The 20,954-nt window shown below is 44.2% G+C and overlaps 2 protein-coding genes across 2 annotated transcripts in view; both read left to right on the top strand.

Moving 5' to 3' along the window:
* The window catches only part of LOC147109776 (large ribosomal subunit protein bL17m-like), a 642,401-nt gene that overhangs the window by 554,079 nt on the left and 67,368 nt on the right, over nucleotides 1-20,954 (top strand). The gene's annotated exons all lie outside the window — the stretch shown is intronic.
* LOC147109777 (histone-lysine N-methyltransferase PRDM7-like) lies at nucleotides 31-10,441 on the top strand. The gene is made up of 6 exons (XM_086002372.1): nucleotides 31-102; nucleotides 3,658-3,835; nucleotides 4,091-4,228; nucleotides 5,288-5,559; nucleotides 9,674-9,741; nucleotides 10,219-10,441. Exons 1-6 carry the CDS (start codon nucleotides 31-33, stop codon nucleotides 10,439-10,441), a joined length of 951 nt encoding a protein of 316 aa, XP_085858498.1.

Genomic DNA, 20,954 nt, shown 5'->3' with positions numbered 1-20,954 from the left:
AGTAAATAAGGTGGCCAACCTCAGGAAGGGATGGGCAAAACTCAGAGTGACAGGGAAGATACTGAAGAGGGCAAGGCCATGTCTGAGAAGAGCAAATCGGAGGTGAGATGAGGGGAGATTTCAAATGGAAACCAGAAAGAAAATGCTGGAGAAATGTATTGTTTGCAACTTGAGATGGGGAAGATTCAGCTGCTCAGTCCCAAAAGATACCAATCACATTAATACTGTCAGTAGGGAGTGGCTGAGTTCCCCAGTGTTTAGATTGGATCACTAACATTAATATTGAGCAGTGAGACCATTTGACCCATCGAAGTTATCCTTCCAGTAGAAACTTAAGATTCCCTTATCACAATATCTAACTGCTTAAATTAATTCATTTTTGTTTTTTGCCTCTACTACCCTCCCCAGGCAACCATTTCAGGTACTGATAATTCCTGCTGTGACCTTCGTTCTGAACTCTTTTACCAGGTTTATCCTAGTCTTGTAGTTACAATTTAACTGAAAGTACTGCTGTGGATTTGTCTTTCCTGTTCCATGTATTACCTTATGTCTGATCAGAGACTGAGCAAATCTCCCGAAACATGAGTGATCTGATCGAGGTGTTTCAAAAGAAGGTCCACCACCATCTTCTCAAGGCAACTAGGGATGGACATTAAAGATGGTCTTGTTAGCATTGACCACATCCTGTGTAATAATTAAAAAGGGAATTGACAAGATAGATGATTTCCAAAAGTAATTTTGTTGATCGTGAAATCTGTAAGAAAGGGACATAAATTTAAAACTAAGCTATTGAAAAGTTAATCCAGGAAAACATTCTTAAAGCAAAATGTTATGGGAATGTGAAATGCACTACCACAGGAGGCTATTGGTGCAGATTTAATTCAGTTATTTAAAAGGTGATAGATTCTTGGGTTGTCAGGATATTAAGTGAATGGTGATGGTGGCAAAACATGAATGGGGTTCAAGGGTTTTATCTAACATACTTAACAACATGTTCAGTGGACTATTCCTGTTCCTGTGTTCCCTGAAGTTACGAGACTGATCTCGACCATGACGTTCAGGTGAGTGTGAATAATGTCGCACTGAGCTGAGAGGAATCGGAGGCATTCACTATGGGTGTCCTTAAATCGCTCAAAAACAAGTACCGAAATCCTGCTGTAGGTTATTTGGTTGCAATTGGCTGTGGAATGTGCGTGTGCGCTTAAAGAAAGAGAGGAAGAATAATTTTAAAAGTGGTGGTGAGTGGATTTTTAGACTATGCCCCCAGTCCTTGAATCCCCAACCAGCGGAAATAGTTTCTCTCTATCTACCCTATCTGTTCCCCTTAATACTTTGAAAACTTTGATCAGATCACCCCTTAACCTTCTAAATTCTAGGGAATACAACCCTAATTTGTGTAATCTCTCCTTGTCACTTAACCTTGAAGTCTGGGTATCATTCTGGTAAACCTATGCTGCCCTCCTACCAAGGCCAATATATCCTTCCTAAGATGTGGTTCCCAGAACTGCTCACAGTACTCCAGGTGTGGTCTAACCAGGGTTTTGTATCGCTGCAGCATGACTTCTACCCCCTGTACTCTAGTCCTCTAGATATAAAGGCCAGCACTCCATTAGCCTTTTAAATTATTTTCTGTACCTGTTCATGACATTTTAATGATGTTTGTACCTGGACCCCCAAGTCTCTTTGGACCGCCATTGTTTTTAGCTTTTCATCATTTAGAAAGTATCCTGGTCTATCCTTTTTAGGTCCAAAGAGGATAACCTCTCACTTGCCTACATTGAAATCCATTTGCCACAGTTTTGGCCGTTAACTTAATCTGTATAATGCTGAGTTATACCACAACCGCAGAGGTTACCACTCGCTAAATGTGCAGTTGGTGTGTGACCATGCTCAGCATATCATGATGGTGAATGCCCAGTATCCTGGCAGCAGTCATGATGCTTTTATTCTGTGCCAGTCTGCTACTCCCTTGGTCTTTGAGACACCAAGACAAACCAGTGGGTGGCTACTGGGCGACAAGGGCTATCTCTTGACCACCTGGTTCGTGACTCCACTGCGCAATCCAACCACCCATTTTTGGAGGCTACCGAATCTCAAGCCCTACCTCTCTTTTAGGGATTGTGGGTGGTTTGTGAAGACCGAAGCTGAAGTAGTAAAACTATGCATCTAATCTCCTCTCCCATTTTCCTGAATGCACTGATTCATGCTTCCTAAGTCTAGGCTGACTTAATGTGCAGCCCTGATGGCATTTCCTAAATGGCTGTTCTTCATGTGTTAGACTCATCATTGTTGGAGTAGATCTGTCCCTTTTTTTGTATACACGCAGAGACCCTTTCCACAACTGATGATTAGTTAGCATTTAGTGGGAATCCTGGCTAATTTTATTCCCTCCCTTGCAAAAGGGTGCTGAGGTAAATTGTAATTAGACTTGGGTGTACAGGGCACAATTTGCAGGTGACACAGAACTTGGAAGTATACTGAACAGTAAGGAGGATAGTGATAGACTTCAAGACGATAGACAGCCTGGTGGAATGGGCGGACACGTGGCAGATGAAATTTAATGCAGAAAAGTGCGAAGTGATACATTTTGGAAGGAAGAACAAGGAGAGGCAATATAATGTAAAGGGTACAATTCTAAAGGGGGTGCATGAACAGAGACCTGGGGGTATATGTACACAAATCGTTGAAGGTGGCAAGGCAGGTTGAGAACGTGGTTAAAAAAGCATAAGGGATCCTGGGCTTCATAAATAGAGGCATAGAGTACAAAAGCAAGGAAGTTATGATGAACCTTTATAAAACACTGGTTCGGCCTCAACTGGAGTATTCAGTCCAATTCTGGGCACCGCACTTTAGGAAGGATGCGAAAGCCTTAGAGAATGGTTCCAGGGATGAAGGACTTCAGTTATGTGGATAGACTGGAGAAGCTGGGGTTGTTCTTCTCATTCCAGAGATGGTTGAGATGAGATTTGATAGAAGAGTTCAAATTCATGAGGGGTTTAAACAGAGTAGATAGAGAGAAACATAGAAACATAGAAGATAGAAACTGTTCCCATTGGCGGAAGGGTCGAGAATCAGAGGACACAGATGTAAGGTGATTGGCAAAAGAACCAAAGGCGACATGAGGAAAACTGTTTTACGCAGCGAGTGGTTAGGATCTGGAATTCACTGCCTGAAAGGGTGGTGGAGGCAGATTCATTGTGGCTTTCAATAGGGAATTGGATAAGTACCTGAAGGAAATAAATGTGCAGGGCTCTGGGGAAAGGGCAGGGAGTGGGACTAGCTGAAGTGCTCTTGCAGAGAGCCAGCATGGGCTCGACAGGCTAAATCGCCTACTTCTGTGCTGTAACCATTCTATGATTCTATTAAGTTTACCACATTTGCTGAGATCAGCAAACTTAACACAGGAGTACGGTATCAAACATGTGAACTTTCTGACATATGTGGCCCAGTGCTACACTGGGGAGCAACTGCATTTATCCAACGGGTAGTTGGGTAGCTTTGTTTATTAAATATTCGAAAACAACTAATGGACAGGAAAAATAGACAAACACTTTGACTTGTACACAATCTCTTTAGTAATACAGGCAGACTTGAGGCAGCTATTCTTTAATTCAGAAGCAGTGAGATACAGTTTTACCGTCAAATTCTGCATTTCAGAACCAAAAAGCCCCATCACAGATGGCATCCCATTCAGAAGAGGATAAAGCTGAAGTTTCCAGGGGCTTCACTCAGGACAATGCCTCAGCGATGGAAGAGACAGCTCCAGTTAAAAAGATCAAAAGAGAAACGAGCACCTTGCTTTGTGAAAATGAATCTTGTAGCAAATCCAATAAAGGTATTTGTCCTGGAATAAAGGATTTCAGTAAAGTATTACTATTTTGAATAATTTTTTTTTTAATGAGGAAGAGATGCTCTATGTTGATAATGTGACCACTACCGTAGTCATTCAAATCAGATTAACACAATGTCTTGCATTATTATGTAAATGTCTTCAGCATCTTCTGTGTAACCAGAAACAAACCTTACATGCAAGAATATTAAAATTAATTGGTTCAATTTTTCTTCATGATCTTTTTGATTTATTTCATAGTTCTCTGTACTGGAAAGATCTTGGGGTCAGCAAATGAAGAAACAACCAAAAAGACTGAAAGCAGAAGATACAGTTTCAGAAATAGAGAGAGAAAAGTTGATACTGAAGAAAGGGAACTTTGTGACAATGATTACCTGTGTATGTGCAAAGTAACCTATCCATTTCCTCAGGGCAGGAATAATTTATTGGGCGTTTTGGTGTGATGACATAGGGGCCTTGGTAGGCCAGGGGATTGGTGGAGCAATGCAGCATGTCAGAGTGGTGGGACAGGAGTGCAGGCCTGTGTTTGCCCACAAACAGGCACCGATTGTTCTTTTTCACTGAGGAAAAACAATCACAAATATGATCCCCAAACTATTGATAATAATTCTGGAATCTTGTAATAAAATAGAATAGGACTTTCAGTAATTATAAACTAATGGCCCCTGATTACAGGGAATAGCAGCTCCTTGTCTAAGATATTGAAGCATCCTATGCCAGCCTGCAGCAGGACCTGGACAAAATCCAGGCTTGGGCTGACAAGCGGCAGCTAGCATTCAAACTTATGAACAGCAAGCAATGACCATCTCCGAAGAATTGACGGTGCAGCCAGAATTAAGTTGGGAGTCAGCATGGTTTGGGAAGGGGTGTGGGGACAAGATGATGGCATAACTGAAAGGGCAAATTTGAGAAGTGACACTGTCCCCTAGTGTGATTTGCCTGATAGTTTAGAGGGACTTTTGTTACTGGATGTGCAGGTTGAACTTCATGCAAAGAATGAGGTAGCTATAGGAGGTAATTCAGCCTCCTTGTGCAAAATTCCCTTCCTGCCCACTCCAATCTTATCTGGTGCGGCACAGCCTGGAGATACTGTTGACAGTTTTTGCAATGCTGTTATTAATTGTGGTCAGTACTGCCTTCTTGGAGTAAAGAACCGAACATGTCGCCCAGAACAAGCCCTTGTATACAACAGAGTGGGGGAAGATCTGACTGGCACTGGGTGTAATTTTCATAGAGGGAAGATGCCCCAAGTGTTTTCACCAGCTGATAGATCATGGAAATATCGTGTGTGCAGACTGAATTGCAATCAAACAATGAGGCAAATCAATCTACGATAGGTAATCTATCCTTTCTCAGTACTAGCACCTTTTACCTTCATGAACACTGAATAATGAATTGAGATCCTGATCCATCTTTAATTTGTATTTTATGTGTTAGTTTGTGAAGACTGCGAGACATTTTTTATTGAAGAATGCCCTGTGCATGGCCCTGCAGTGTTCCTAAACGACATGGTGGTGGAATTCGGTCAGCCAGACAGAGCACGTTTAACCCTTCCGGAGGGTCTCAGCATAGTGACTTCAAAAGTTCGAAAAGCTGGTCTTGGTGTATGGAATGAAGGGCAGTTTATTCCCAAAGGCGTTCACTTTGGACCCTATGAAGGAATAGTATCAAATGAAGAAGCAGAGGCTGTCAGTGGATATTCATGGGCGGTAAGTGACTGCTGTCGTTATGAAGTTCCTTATTTTATAATAAAGTTCAGGACTTATTGGAATTTATTTTCTATAAATTATCCAAGGTTCCCATTCCTGGTTGCTATTCAGTGAGTCCTACTGGTAAGTAGACAGCGAGTGAAGACAGAATTAGTCTTTGCTGTGAGGCCTCTTGTGTTCAACTAGCCTGTCAACACATGGAAATGTTCACAAATGAAGAATGGATTACTGGGTGTGTTTATTGTAGGGCTGGCTGCAGCCACGGAACTACCCGAACATGACTCACCACAATCAGGAAGCGAGAAAGCAAACATGCTTCTATCTGACTGAAACCCACCAAACACCACCACAGAGGAAACAATTGCAATTCACCCCACTGAGACCAAAGGTGTATCAAAGTTCACAGTGCCTTCCCCACAGCTGATAGTGTCAGTGCTGAGAGAAAAATCCTCTCACACCACTGAGGCCATAGCAGACTCCCAACTATTTATAAAAACTCTGCCACCCACCCTGCCCCCAGCTGAGGCAGCATGTTCACACTCTGAAACAAAATCCCTCACTAGAATTCCTCCCCAACTCCGTGACCGCGAATTCTGAAGTCTCAGCGCTGGCCGGTCAGGTTGGTTTTGCTGAGAAATGGTGGCTGCCTTGCTTTCGGTGGGTCCTGCGGTGGCCGCCATTTTGCGAGGTCGGTAGTGCTGCCGTTGCCTGCGCATGCCCCAGATAGTTAGATGAGACAGATCGTCACATCAATGGGCTGGATTTTCTCAATGGAGACAAGTTGGAGGCGGGACTGTTGCTTGTGTCAATGTTCCGCCTCTATCCTCGTCTGACCAACCAGAGGGAATTTCCCCTGATTGACCTTGTTAAGCCCGCCCTGCTGGCTCAGCAGGCCAATTAGCGAGGAAGTCACTGACAGCACGTCTGACGATGACGTGCTCTGTCTGTCAAGACTTGAAAGAAGAATTGTCAGTGTTTGACAGCTCTGTGAGGCTGTCAAACACTGACATTCTCTGTAGTTTGATGAGTGCTTGTGTTCAAGACTCATCAAACCTTTCAATTTGTAGATTTCACATGGCTGTTGGTTCGGAGGATCCAACAGCCAGTCTGTGAAATCGACAAGGAGGATGTCGGGTCTCCCGATCCAGAAAGGATGAAGGCTGTAGGAAGAAAACAAGGTAAGTGACTATTTTTTTACACTTGTCACTCACCTTACATACTTACCACTCCACACTTGCACCCATCACTCACCTCTACATCATATTTCCAGGTACCTCCGACTGCCGAAGACCTCCTCCACGTCACCTCCAACCCGGCGGGGTTCTCCGAGGTCGGGAAGCCTTCAGCTGTGAAGGTAAAATGGCACTAATCCTTTCTTCTGCCTGTTAACAGGCAGTTAAAAGTATTTAATGCCTTTCCCGCCTCCAGGAGACGGGACCCGAAGCAGCGCATCTTCCCGCCTCCTGGCACTTCTGCTACTTTACAGTGCCATTTGCTTCTCCTCCATCACTCTCCTCCTCCAGAACTTCAGAGTCAGGCTGGGCTGCTGAAAGTGCTTGGGTATCTGAAAGGAGAAATGCACAAGGGTCGGGTTGTGTTGAGGTAGGAGGGAAAGCCAGATATCCATGCATACACCATCAGCAGCGTGCAAGTGAAAAGAGATTGTGGGATGAGGGATAGTGGGCTGTGAGAAGAAGGATTAGGTATAAGCATACCGTCATCATCAGCAATGTTTTTCACTTCCCCGCACTCCACGGACTCTGTCACTGCCCCAACAATTATTGCGAGCACTACTTCCCTCAAGTCCATGAGGTTCTCAATTCTGACTTGCCCTTCTTCTTACTTCTTAGGCAGTCCCTGGGAACCGAGGATGACTTGCTTCCACATTAAACATGAGTTCTCAGGTGACTGATCAGTCCAATGCAGGACCGACAGTCTCTGTCACAGGTGGGGCAGATGGTGGTTGCAGGGGCGGGCAGGTGGGTGGGATGCTTGGGTTGACGTACACTCCTTGCGTTGCTTGCGCTTGGCTGCCGCTTGCTCCCGGCGAAGAGATTCTAGGTGTTCAGCACCTTCCCGGATGCGTCTCCTCCATTTTGTGTGGTCTTGGGCCAGGGATTCCCAGCTGTCGGTGGGGACATTGCACTTTTTCAAGGAGACTTTGAGGGTGTCCTCGAAGCATTTCCTCTGCCCGCCTGGGGCTCTCTTGCCGTGTCGGAGCTCCGCGTAGAGCGCTTGTTTTGGGAGTCTCGTATCGGGCATGTGGATGATGTGACCTGTCCATTGGAGCTGATCGAGCATGGTCAAAGCTTCGATGCTGGGGATGTTGGCCTGAGCGAGAACACTAAGGTTGCTGCGCCTATCCTGCCAATGGATTTGCAGGATCTTCCGGAGGCAGCATTGGTGGTACCTCTCCAGTGATTTGAGGTGCCTGCTGTAAATGGTCCATATCTCTGAGGTATACAGGAGGATGGGTATCACTACTGCTCTGTAGACCATGAGCTTGGTGCCGGGTTTGAGGTCCTGGTCTTCAAACACTCTCTCCCTGAGGCGACCGAAGGCTGCACTGGCACACTGAAGGCAGTGCTGGACTTCGTCATCGCCGTTTGCCCTTGTTGACAGAACTGCCACCCGATGACCCTTCACCCATCTGCTGGTGCTCCCGGAGGTTGTGCGGCAAGTTGGCCTGCAAGAGAAAGGGAAGTGTCAGTGAGTGTGGTGCAATATGTTTGGGTGATGTGCCTGCGATGGTTGAATAGCTGTCAGTTTGTGCAAGGTGTGAGATGTAGCTGTAAGTCTTGCAGCAGTGGTAAGTGTGTGATGTATGAGTGGTGCTGGCTAGAGATTGTTGGTAGGTGACTGATGGGGGTGTGGTGCATTGAACAGTGTTTGCGATTCATGGCACAGATAGTGGGATATGGTATTTGAAGATGCATTTACTCACCTTGACCAGTCATGTGAGGTCACTAAACATTTTGCAGCACTGGATCCAGGTTCTGCGGACAACACTCATCATCCTGACGGCTTCAGCAGTCTCCACCCACAGCCTTCTTGTGTCCGCGGGCCTCCTGCCCCCTGTTGGTAGAGGACCTGAGGATGTCATAGAACCTCCAGGATCAAGGCCTCCAGTGCCACATCAGAAAATCTCCTTGCCCTTTTTCTTGACTATTGGGCCATGGTTTTCTCCACAATGACAATGAGGTGTTTGTGCAAAAAAGCACTTCCCCTGTATTAGAGCCTTGAACAAACTTTATTGGCCACTAGACTCCACCCAATATTGGCCCCCCGAATCAGCACTAAGACAATCAGCAGCACATTTCAGCGCTACAATCATTATAATGAGCAGGCAGCATGAATTTTATGTGCTGCCTGCACTACTTTGAACGGGCGTGGGCACATCGTGCTGCCCGCACCTGTTTTTGGGCCTTATCCAATTTCTAGGCCTCTGTCTATTGCATTCTTAGCTTGATTCCCCACTCCTGTTTTTGAGGAATAGAGCCTGTTGGTATTGGGTGACCTTGTAGCTGTTATCATTTTAATCCAATGGCTTTGTACTGGAGCCAAGGTCAACTAAGAATGAGCCTACATTCCAGTCCCTTGCACTTTGTTCATCTTCTGATTAATTTAGTCCTGCTGCTCTAATTCAGGTATTATCCTATTAAAGCAGTTCCAGGAGATTCCCAGAGCCTGCTGTCATTGTATTTATGAACAGAGGTGAGTCAGGCATCACCTCAACAAACTCTCATCATTCCTAGTTTCAGAATGCATTGAACAGTAGTTGCCAAATCCTTGGTGCTCTGACAATGCAGTAATTCAGGGACCTTTCCCGACTTTACAAAGCTTCCTGAAACTGTTCAGCACCATTATACTATTTTTCGAGCTCCTATGCTACATCATTTCAGTCCCAGCCATCGTGTTCAACTGGGCACTCAGATGAAAAGGTATAATCACAGAACACAGGTAAGAGGAAGGTCAATTTTTACTCAAAGACGTGGGAGGCGATGTAATAGAATCTTGCAATACGTGTTAAGCCTTATGACAGTCTAATATAAAGATAAAGTTGCTTTTAAAATTTTTATTATTCCATTCTTTTTATCAAAATACTTTTCTGCAGATCAGCAAATCCAACAAGGATTTTGAATACATTGATGCGAAGGATGAATCTACATCAAATTGGATGAGGTGAGGGAAGACTGATACCGTATTGTGAGGATCACAAGATAGTAATGGATGAAGAAGATCATTTGTCCCATTTCATTTGATCCATCCAGTACAATATCCCACCCAACAGCTAGTCAGCCTTTCATTCTGGGTGGCTGTGGCTGGGAAAACGAGCCAAATTTTTTAATCAGCTCTAGGCATTATATTCAGCAGGAACTCCGGGAAACCTGTATTTCTGGATCGCTGCACCTCTCCCACCCCCCGTCAGACACTCCCTCCTTAGAAATATTGGGGCCATTATCTTTCGTATCTACACTGAAGTGATTGGTCCCCACTGAGCGTCCTCTCCTGACAGTGTGTTTGAAATTGAAATTTGTCCATGGCTGGGGACATGTTCTCTCATTCTAACTCGCTATACTAATATGCTTTACATTCTGTATTCATTTTACAATTTTAACTTATTTTTGGCCACTTAAATATTTGTATGTTATGTTCCAGGTTTGTTAACTGTGCCAGAAAGGAGGAGGAGCAGAACCTTGTAGCCTTTCAGCACTGCGGCAAAATTTACTACAGGACTTGCAAGCCTGTTCCTCCTCGGTGCGAGCTGCTGGTCTGGTATGGTGATGAATATGCCAAGGAACTCGGTATCAAATGGACCACAATGTTGGTGGCAAAACAAGAACCAAAATGTAAGGATTCTGATCAAAACAGGGAACTGTAGCCAAAGTATCATTTGTTTTCTGTTATACTCTCAAAGGTGTTTGATAAAGTGCGACGTAATAGACTTGTCAGCAAAATTGAAGCCCATGTGATCAAAGGGGGAATGTTAGCGTTGATTCAAAATTGGCCATGAGACAGAAAGCAAAGAGTGGTGCTGAATTTTTGTTTGAGACTAGAGGGAAGTATACAGTGGTATCCCCCAGGGGTCAGTATTAGGACCCCTGCTCTTTCTGATACATATTTATGATCTGGACTTTGACAATTGGGGGCATAATTTCAATGTTTGCAGATGACACAAAGCTTGTTCACAAATGAAGAATGGATTACTGGGTGTGTTTATTGTAGGGCTGGGTGCAGCCACGGAACTACCCGAACATGACTCACCACAATCAGGAAGCGAGAAAGCAAACATGCTTCTATCTGACTGGAACCCACCAAACACCACCACAGAGGAAACAATTGCAATTCACTCCACTGAGACCAAAGGTGTATCAAAGTTCACAGTGCCTTCCCCACAGCTGATAGTGTCAGTGCTGAGAGAAAAATCCTCTCACACCACTGAGGCCATAGTAGTAAACAGTGAAAAGAATAGTAGAAGTTTTCAGGAAGATGTAGATAGACTAATGAAATGGGAAGTTACATGGCAGATGAAATTTAATGCAGAACAGTGTGAAGTGATGCATTTTGAAAGGAAAACTGAGGAGAGGCAACATAAATTAAATGATAACATTTTAAAGTGGGTGCAGGAACAGACACCTTGGGATTCACATAATCAAATCTTTGACAGTGGCAGGGCATATTGTTAAGGCTATTAATAATCATTTGGGACCCTAGGCTTTATCAATAGAGGCATGGAGTACCAACGCAAGGAAATTATGGTAAACCTTTATAAATCACTATTTAGGCCTCAGCTAGAGTATTGTGTCCAAATCTGTGTGAATCATACCAGGGATGGGAGACTTCAGTTATCTCATAGTAAAGGATCCTCTGGGAAAGAGTGATCATAATATGTTAGAATATCACATTGGGCTTGAGAGCGAAATACTTATGTCTGAACTAGTGTCTTAAACTTAAATAAAGCCAATTATTTAGGTATGAGTGCTGTGTTGGCTATGGTAGATTGGAAAATTAGATTAGAAGATATGATGGTAGATAAACAGTGGCAAACATTTAAAAACATATTCCATTATTCTCAGTGAATATACATTCCTTTGAGAATTAAAAACTCCTGTTGAAAATTGATCCATCCTTGGCTAACTGAAGAAGTTAAGGATAGTATTGGATTAAAAGAGGCTTACAAAGAATAGTAATAAGCTTTAGAGACCATCAAAGAATGACCAAAACATTGATAAAAAGGGACAAAACAGAATAGGAGAGTAAAGTATCAAGAAATATAAGAACAGATTGTAAGAGTATCTACAAGTATGTAGAACGGAAGAGAGTAGCAAAAGTAAGCATTGATCCCTTAGAAGCTGAGACAGGAGAAATTATAATGGGGAATAAGGAAATGGCAGAGACCTTAAACAAATATTTTGTATCTGTTTTCACAGGAGAAGACAAAAAACATACCAAAAGTAGTGGGGCACCAAGGGGCAAATGAAAGGAAGGGAAATGATTAAGAACAGTAGAGAAAAGGTACTTGAGAAAATAATGGGACTAAAAGCCAACACATCCCCTGGACCCCTACATCCTCGGGTTCTACAAGAGATAACTGCAGAGATAGTGGGTGCATTGGTTGTGATTTTCCAAAATTCCCCAGATCCTAGAACAGTCCCAGCGGATTGGAAGGTAGCAAATGTAACACCGCTATTCAAGAAAGGAGGGAGAGAGAAAACATAGAACTACCGTCCAATTAGCTTGACATCAATTGTCGAGAAAATGCTGGAATCCATTATTAAGTAAGTGGTAACAGGGCATTTAGAAAATCGTAATATTAGGCAGAGTCAACATGGTTTTATGAAAGAGAAATCGTGTTTAACAAATTTATTTGAGTATTTTGAGGATGTAACTCGCAGGGTAGATAGTAAATTTGGATTTCCAAAAGGCATTCGATAAGGTGCCACATAAAAGGTTGTTATGCAAGATAAGGGTTAAACATAGAAACATAGAAGATAGGAGCAGGAGTAGGCCATTCGGCCCCTCGAGGCTACTCCACCATTCAATGCGATCATGGCTGATCATCCAAGTTCAGTACCCGGTCCCTGCTTTCTCCCCATCCCCCTTGATCCCTTTAGCCTTAAGAAATATATCCAACTCCTTCTTGAATATATTTAATGAATTGGCCTCTACTGCCTTCTGTGGTAGAGAATTCCACAGGTTCACCACTCTCTGGGTGAAGAAATTCCTCCACATTTCATCCTAATAGGCCTACCCCTTATCTTTAGACTGTGACCCCTGGTTCTGGACTCCCCGACCATCGGGAACATCCTCCCTGCATCTAGTCTGTCCAGTCCTGCCAGAATTTTATAAGTTTCAATGAGATCCCCCCTCATTCTTCTAAACTCCAGCGAGTACAAGCCCAGTCGACCCAATCTCTCCTCATACGTCATTCCTGCCATCCCAGGTATCAGCCTGGTGAATCTTTGCTGCACTCCCTCCATGGCAAGAACATCCTTCCTCAGATAAGGCGACCAAAACTGCACACAATACTCAAGGTGTGGCCTTACCAAGGCCCTGTACAACTGTAGCAAGACATCCTTGTTCCTGTACTCAAACCCTCTCGCTATGAAGGCCAACATACCATTTGCCTTCTTAACCGCCTGCTGCACCTGCATGCTTACCTTCAGCGACTGGTGCACAAGGACACCCAGGTCTCGTTACACTTCCCCTTCTCCCAATCTATTGCCATTCAGATAATAATCTACCTTCCTGTTTTTGACACCAAAGTGGATAACCTCACATTTATCCACATTATATTGCATTTGCCATGCTTCTGCCCAATCACCCAACCTGTCCAAATCATCCTGTAGTTTCTCGGCATCCTCCTCACAGCACACACGCCCACCCAGCTTTGTGTCATCTGCAAACTTGGAGATATTACATCTCATTCCCTTGTCTAGATCATTAATATATATTGTGCATAGCTGGGGTCCCAGGACCGATCCCTGCGGTACCCCACTAGTCACTGCCTGCCACTCGGAAAAAGACCCGTTTATTCCAACTCTTTGCTTTCTATCTGCCAACCAGTTCTCTATCCAAGTTCATGCAGTTGAGGGTAATTTATCAGCATGGATAGAGGATTGTTTGACGGACAGAAAACAGAGAGTACGGATAAACGCATCATTTTCGGGTTGGCAGGCTGTAACTAGTGGGGTGCCCCAAGGATCAGTACTTGGGCCTCAGCTATTCACAATTTATATTAATAACTTAGATGAAGGGACCGAGTGTAATGTATCCAGGTTTGCTGACGTTACAAACTAGGTGGGAAGGTAAGCTGTGAGGAGGGCACAAAGAGCCTGCAAAGGGGTACAGACAGGTTAAGTGAGTGGGCAATAAGGTGGCAGATGGAGTATAATGTGAGGAAATCTGAGGTTATTCAGTTTGGTAGGAAGAATAGAAAAACAGAATATTTTTTAAATGGTGAGAAACTATTAAATGTTGGTGTTCAGAAAGATTTAGGTGTCCTCACACAGGAAGCACAGAGTTAGCAAGCAGGTACAGCAAGCAATTAGGATGGCAAATGGCAAGACGGTCTTTATTGCAAGGGGGCTGTAGTACAAGATTAAGGAAGTCTCTCTACAATTGTGCAGGGCTTTGGTGAGACCACACCTGGAGTATTGTGCACAGTTTTGGTCACCTTATCTGAGGAAGGATACACTTGCCTTCGAGGCAGTGCAACAAAGGTTCACTAGATTGATTCCTGGGATGAAAGGGTTATCCTATGAGGAGAGATTGAGTAGATTGAGCCTATACACTGGAGTTTAGAAGAATGAGAGGTGATCTCATTGAAACATATAAGATTCTGAGGGCGATTGTAGGGTAGACTGAGAGGCTGCTTCCCCTGGCTGGAAAGTCGAGAACTAGGGGGCAGAGTCTCAGGATAAGGGGTCGGCCATTTAAGACTGAGATGAGAAGCAATTTCTTCACTCAGGGAGTTGTGAATCTTTAGAATTCTCTGCCCCAAAGGGCTATGGATGCTGAGTCATTGAGTATATTCAATGCTGAGATAGATTTTTGGAATCTAGGGGAATCAAGGGATATGGAGATCGGGCGGGAAAGTGGAGTTGAGGTTGAAGATCAGTCATGATCTTATTGAATGGTGGAGAAGGCTCGAGTGGCCGTATGGCCGACTCCTGCTCCTAATTCTTATGTTCTTATATAATATAACATAAAAACAGAAAATGCTGGCAATACTCAGCAGGTCGGACAGCATCTGTGGAGAGAGAAACAGAGTTAACGTTTCAGGTCGATGACCCTTCGTCAGAACTCTTATGATCTTATGTTATGTATAGAGACTAAACAAGCTGGGGTTGTTCTCCTTAGAGCAGAGCAGGTTAAGGGCATTTTTAATAGAGATGTTCCAAATGATGTGGGGTTTTGATAAGAGTAGATAGAGAGAAACTGTTTCCACTGGCAGGATGGTCAGTAACCAGAGGCCAAAGATAAAAAGTCAGGGCAGATGAGGTAAAATCTTTTTACGCAGCGAGTTGTTATGATCTGCAACGGACTGCCTGAAAGGGTGCTGGCAGCAGCTTCAATAATAACTTTCAGAAGAGAATTGGATATATACTTGAAAAGGAAAACATTGCAGGCTATGGGGAAAGAGCAGGGAAGTGGTACTAATCGGATAACTCTGCAAAGAGCCGGCACAGACATGATGGCCCAAATGGCCTCCTGCTGTGCAGTATGATTCTATGATAATTGACTGCCTTGTGACTTTTATGTTCTAATAGAGGATAGAGAGCAAATGAAAGCTTGAGGTGTAACTAGGTTTTGTATCTGCTTTAATGGTTCCCAGTTTCCCTACCTGGACAGGAGGTGAGGTGGGATAGTTACCCTCAGTACTCTTGGACTGGGAAGGGATGAATTCAGCAAGTGTCTCCCCTCCTGATCCCTATACAGTGACTGTTTGGTGTGTCAATGATCCTCAGTTGGTCTCACTGTTGTCTCTCAGACAATGGTTGTTATCCACAGTAGAATAGGCTCTGAGGTCAGGAACTGCCCCCTTAAAAATCATCCTCCTACTTTCCAGCTGAAGAAAGAATTGCTCTCATATCGAGCGTTGGATGTACTTGGGATGGCCCAAAGTCCTTTACACCATTGAGTTACTTTGAGAAGAGCGATCGCTGTCGTTCTGTTCGCAAATTCAGCAGCACAGGTTCCACACACAGCAAGATCCCACAAACAGCAATCAGATAAATGGTCTGGTAATGAGATTGTTCTTGTCCAACTTAACAGGCTGACAAGGACACAGTTTAGCCCGGTTTGAAAGATGACACCTCTGACAGTGCAGCACTCGCTCAGTACAGCACTGCAGTGTCAGCCTGGATTATGTTCTCAAGTCTCTGGAGTGGGACATGAACTCACAACCTCTGACTCAGAGGTGAGAGTGCTAAATACTGAGCTGAGGCTGATAGAGGTTATCATATTTTCGGAGACAGAAGTATTGCCCCACCCCCCACCCCTCCACATCTAGTGAGGTTTTCATGTATTGCCTCCAACGTGATATTTTCTAACACCAATCTGCCGGCCGAGGCAGTGTTACACCCCCACCCCACTGAGACATTGTCCCCCCAAACACTTCCCACGGGTGTAAGCCCCCGACCTGCACTTACCTGACGTGCCGGCCGTTGAGCTTTGGGCCCCCGTGGGATTCCGATCCTGGGCCTCCTCCAACTGCCGGCGCGCAGTGCCTGCGTATCCCAGGGGCGCAGTTAGTTCGATGCGTCTCCTGGGATCACGTGGGCCATGGGGAGCCAATTGGAGCACGGAATGCTTCATTCATAAGTTTGACAGGAAGGGCTGTCAAACTTATAAATACTACAAGCCCCAAAACATCACTAAATCTTCAAATAAATTTTTTTTTAAATCACATTTTTTAAATAAACTATAAATTACATGAAATAACTATTTTAAACAAAAATTTAAATTTTTGAAAAAGATAATTTTATTTTCTAACGGGTCTAAAAATCAACTTACCTTTCTTTAAAGTATTTAAAAATAATAAACCTGTGGAAAAAATGTTTAAATTTTAATTAATTCACCACTTACCTTGTAAAAAGCAGGCCTTGCGACTGCTTTTTACTTGTCTAACTTTTGGAGACTTACCCTCCCGGGAAAACCTGCAAAAAAAATCGTAAGTTCGATGCGCATGCGCAGCCTCTCCGGCGCACGCGTTCGGACTCTGAACCCCTTCTTTCAGGGGAGCGGAAGTGCCGGTTCCCCGCGCCTGCGCAGTGCATGCAGGAAACTGGCACTTCCATTGAGCTTACGGGTGAGTACCCCATGCGTACTCACCCATGGAGACCCGAATTTCTGGGCCAATTGTTATTAGAAAACTTACTTGGAGTAGTTCAAGTTGAATAATTGAGCATTCCCTGCTACCAGGAAATATGTATCCCATTAATTACTACATTTAAACAGGTCTCTGTAACCTGAGCTTTTCCCGTGTCCATTCATGTGTGCACTTTGGCTACCGCTCCGGACCCGAGCCATTCAGTACATTTCCACTTTCTCCCCCTCTTTTCCTTTGCTCTCTGTCCCTCCCTGACCGCTCTCTCCTGTCGTCATGCCCCCTTTCATCTCTCCTCTTTCGGATACACTGCCCTCCCAAATCCCTACCCCAATCCTTCATTACTCTTCAACCTTCCTACTCTCTGCCGCCATCCCAGGTTTGTTTCCTTCTTAGATAAGCTTACAGATTCCCTCTGTGCCTCTCTTGGCATCCTATGAAGGGCCCATCGAGGCACTCGTTGCTGCCTCCTTACGAGCAGCAACCCCAACTGTCCTAATCGACTCTCTTGCCGACCTTCCCACCCAACGTGCCCACTGGGGCAAATGTTGCCAAACTCCTCCCCATCCAACTCATCCCCCACAGTGCTGACACTGGACGCTGGCAGTGGGGCAGCCATCGCCGACCCTCTCCACACCTCCCTCCAGAATGTCCGTTCACTTGCGAACAAGTCCCTTGCCATCCATGAGCATGTCATGGATGATTGCATCGACATCATGGCCCTGACGGAAAGTTGGTTGAGGGGTGATGACATCTTATCGTTAAATGAAGCCTCCCCACCTGGCTATACCTTCCACCACTTCCTCCGCGCAGACTGCCATGGTGGTGGTGTGGCTCCCATCACCAAATCACACCTTGGTCTGTTCCCCTACTCCAGCACTTTCTCCTCCTTTGAGCACCTCACCCTAGTCCATGCCTCTCACCTCTCATTTTAAATTCTCTTTCTCTAACGCCCACCCAAGTATCATGAAGAACATAAGAACATAAGAAATAGGAGCAGGAGTAGGCCAATCGGCCCCTCGAGCCTTCTCCACCATTCAATAAGATCATGGCTGATCTGATCCTAACCTCAAATCTTCTATCACTGTGCATCCACCCGAACCCATGTGATCTCCCGGGAGAGGCGAAAAACCAGATAAAGACCCAATGGCCAATTTGGGAGAAAAAAATCTGGGAAATTCCTCTCCGACCCATCTAGGCGATCGAAATTCTTCCAGGAGATCACTCTGTCCCTATATTTTCTACAGTACTTACCTTCTGTAAAGGCGATCTCCACCCCAGCCAGGAACAGAAATAAAACCATCTCCTGAAATCTTAACACAGAATTAGAACACAGTAGGAGCAGAACCAGGCTACACGGCCCCTGGGCCCACTCCACTACCCACAGGGCCATGACCATTCCGAACCTAGACTCATGTCCAATTTCCTGCCCGCTCCCCGTAACCCTTAATTCCCTTTACTTCTAGGAAACTATCTATTTCTGTTTTAAATTTATTTAATGATGTAGCTTCCACAGCTTTCTGGGGCAGCAAATTCCACAAACCTACCACCCTCTGAGTGAAGAAGTTTCTCCTCATCTCAGTTTTGAAAGAGCAGCCCCTTATTTTAAGATTATGCCCCCTAGTTCTAGTTTCACCCATCATTGGGAACATCCTCACCGCATCCACCCGATCAAGCCCCTTCACAATCTTATATGTTTCAATAAGATCGCCTCTCATTCTTCTGAACTCCAATGAGTAGAGTCCCAATCTACTCAACCTCTCCTCATATGACCACCGGGATTAACCGAGTGAACCTTCTTTGTACTGACTCGAGAGCAAGTATGTCTTTTCTTAAGTATGGACACCAAAACTGTATGCAGTATTCCAGGTGCGGTCTCACCAATACCTTGTACAACTGCAGCAATACCTCCCTGTTTTTATATTCCATCCCCCTAGCAATAAAAGCCAACATTCCATTGGCCTTCTTGATCACTTGCTGCACCTGCATACTAACTTTTTGAGTTTCGTGCACCAGGACACCCAGATCCCTCTGCACTACAGTACTTTCCAGTTTCTTGCCATTAAGATAATAACTTGCTCTATGATTTTTCCTGCCAAAGTGCATAACCTCACACTTTCCAGTATTGTATTCCATCTGCCAAATCTCTGCCCACTTACTTAGCCTGTCTATGTCCCTTTGCAGGTTTTTTATGTCCTCCTCACTCACTACTTTCCGTCCCATCTTTGTATCATCTGCAAACTTTGATATGTTACACTCGGTCCCCTCCTCCAAATCGTTAATATAGATTGTAAAGAGTTGGGGACCCAGCACTGACCCCTGTGGAACACCACTAGTTACTGGTTGCCAATCTGAGAGCGAACCATTTATCCCAACTCTCTGCTTTCTGTTAGAGAGCCAATCCTCCACCCACGCCAGAATATTACCTCCAATCCATGATTTTTTATCTTGAGCAATAATCTTTTGTGTGGCACCTTGTCAAATGCCTTTTGGAAGCCTAAATACACTACGTCCACTGGTTCCCCTTTATCCACCCTGTATGTTACTTCCTCAAAAACTCCAGCAAATTTGTCAAACATGACTTCCCTTTCATGAAGCCATGCTGAGTTTGTCGTATTAAATTATGTTTATCCAAATGTCCCGTTACTGTCTCCTTAATAATGGACTCTAACATTTTACCAACCACAGATGTTAGGCTAACAGGTCTATAGTTTCCAGCCTTCTGCCTACTACCCTTTTTAAATAAGGGTGTTACATTAACAGTTTTCCAATCTGCCGGGACCTTTGCTGAGCCCAGTGAGTTTTGGAAAATTATTACCAATGCATCCACAATCCCTACCGCTACTTCCCTCAAGACCCTAGGATGCAAGCCATCAGGTTCAGGGGATTTATCCGCCTTGAGTCCCATTATTTTACCATGTACCACTTCCTTAGTGATTTTAATCGTATTTAGTTCCTCCCCCACTAGAGCCCCCTGTTTGTCCAGTGTTGGGATATTCTTAGTGTCCTCTACTGTAAAGACTGATACAAAATAATTGTTCAGTGTTTTTGCCATCTCCATGTTTCCCACCATTAATTTCCCGGTCTCATCCTCTAAGGGACCAACATTTACTTTAGCAACCCTTTTTCTTTTTATATAACTATAGAAACTTTTACTGTCTGTTTTTATATTTTTTGCTAATTTACTTTCATAATCTACCTTCCCTTTCTTAATCAATCTTTTAGTTATTTTTTGCTGTCTTTTAAAGACTTCCCAATCTTCCATCCTCCCACTAGATTTGGCTACCTTATATGCCTTTGTTTTTAGTCGGATACTATCCTTAATTACTTTACTTAGCCACGGATGGCTATCTTTTCTTTTACACCCTTTTTTCCTCAGTGGAATATATTTTTTTTGGAAGTTGTAAAATAACTCCTTAAATGTACACCACTGATCATGTACCGTCTTACCCTTTAATCTATTTTCCCAGTCCACTCTAATCAATTCCGCTCTCATACCTTCATAGTCTCCTTTACTCAAGCTCAGCACGCTTGTTTGAGATCCAACCTTCTCACCCTCTAATTGAATATGGAACTCAACCATGTTATGGTCACTCATTCCAAGGGGATCCTTTACTAGGACATTTTTAATTAATCCTGTCTCATTGCACAGGACCAAATCTAAGGTTGCTTGCCCCCTGGCCGGTTCAGTTACATACTGCTCAAGAAACCCATCCCTAATACACTCAATGAACTCATCCTCAAGGCTGCTCTGCCCAATTTGATTTGTCCAGTTAATATGATAATTAAAATCCCCCATAATTATAGCTGTTCCCTTATTACAAGCCTCAACTATTTCCTGATTAATACTCCGTCCAACAGAGTTGCAACTGTTCGGAGGCCTATAGACTACACCCACTAGTGTTTTTTTCCCCTTATTATTCCTTATCTCCACCCAAACTGTTTCACTATCCTGCTCCTTTGACCCAATATCATTTCTCTATTATAGTGATTCCTTCCTTTATTAACATAGCCACCCCACCTCCTCTCCCTTCCTGCCTGTCCTTCCTGATTGTTAAATGAC

This window comes from Somniosus microcephalus, chromosome 12, assembly GCF_052327205.1.
Source record: "Somniosus microcephalus isolate GS21.2 chromosome 12, FLI_Smic_1.0, whole genome shotgun sequence".
In the NCBI taxonomy this organism is placed as follows: Eukaryota; Metazoa; Chordata; class Chondrichthyes; order Squaliformes; family Somniosidae; genus Somniosus; species Somniosus microcephalus.
Note: the sequence above shows the minus strand (reverse complement) of the source record. Positions and strands in the feature narration are given on the sequence as shown.

What these genes read in the sequence shown, in the direction of transcription:
- LOC147109777 (XM_086002372.1), top strand. Translation starts at nt 31, where the DNA reads ATGGGCAAAACTCAGAGTGACAGGGAAGATACTGAAGAGGGCAAGGCC. An exon ending in CTGAGAAGAGCAAATCGGAG is followed by an intron (nt 103 to 3,657) that starts GTGAGATGAGGG and finishes TCTGCATTTCAG; the next exon opens with AACCAAAAAGCCCCATCACA. An exon ending in TTGTGACAATGATTACCTGT is followed by an intron (nt 4,229 to 5,287) that starts GTATGTGCAAAG and finishes TTTATGTGTTAG; the next exon opens with TTTGTGAAGACTGCGAGACA.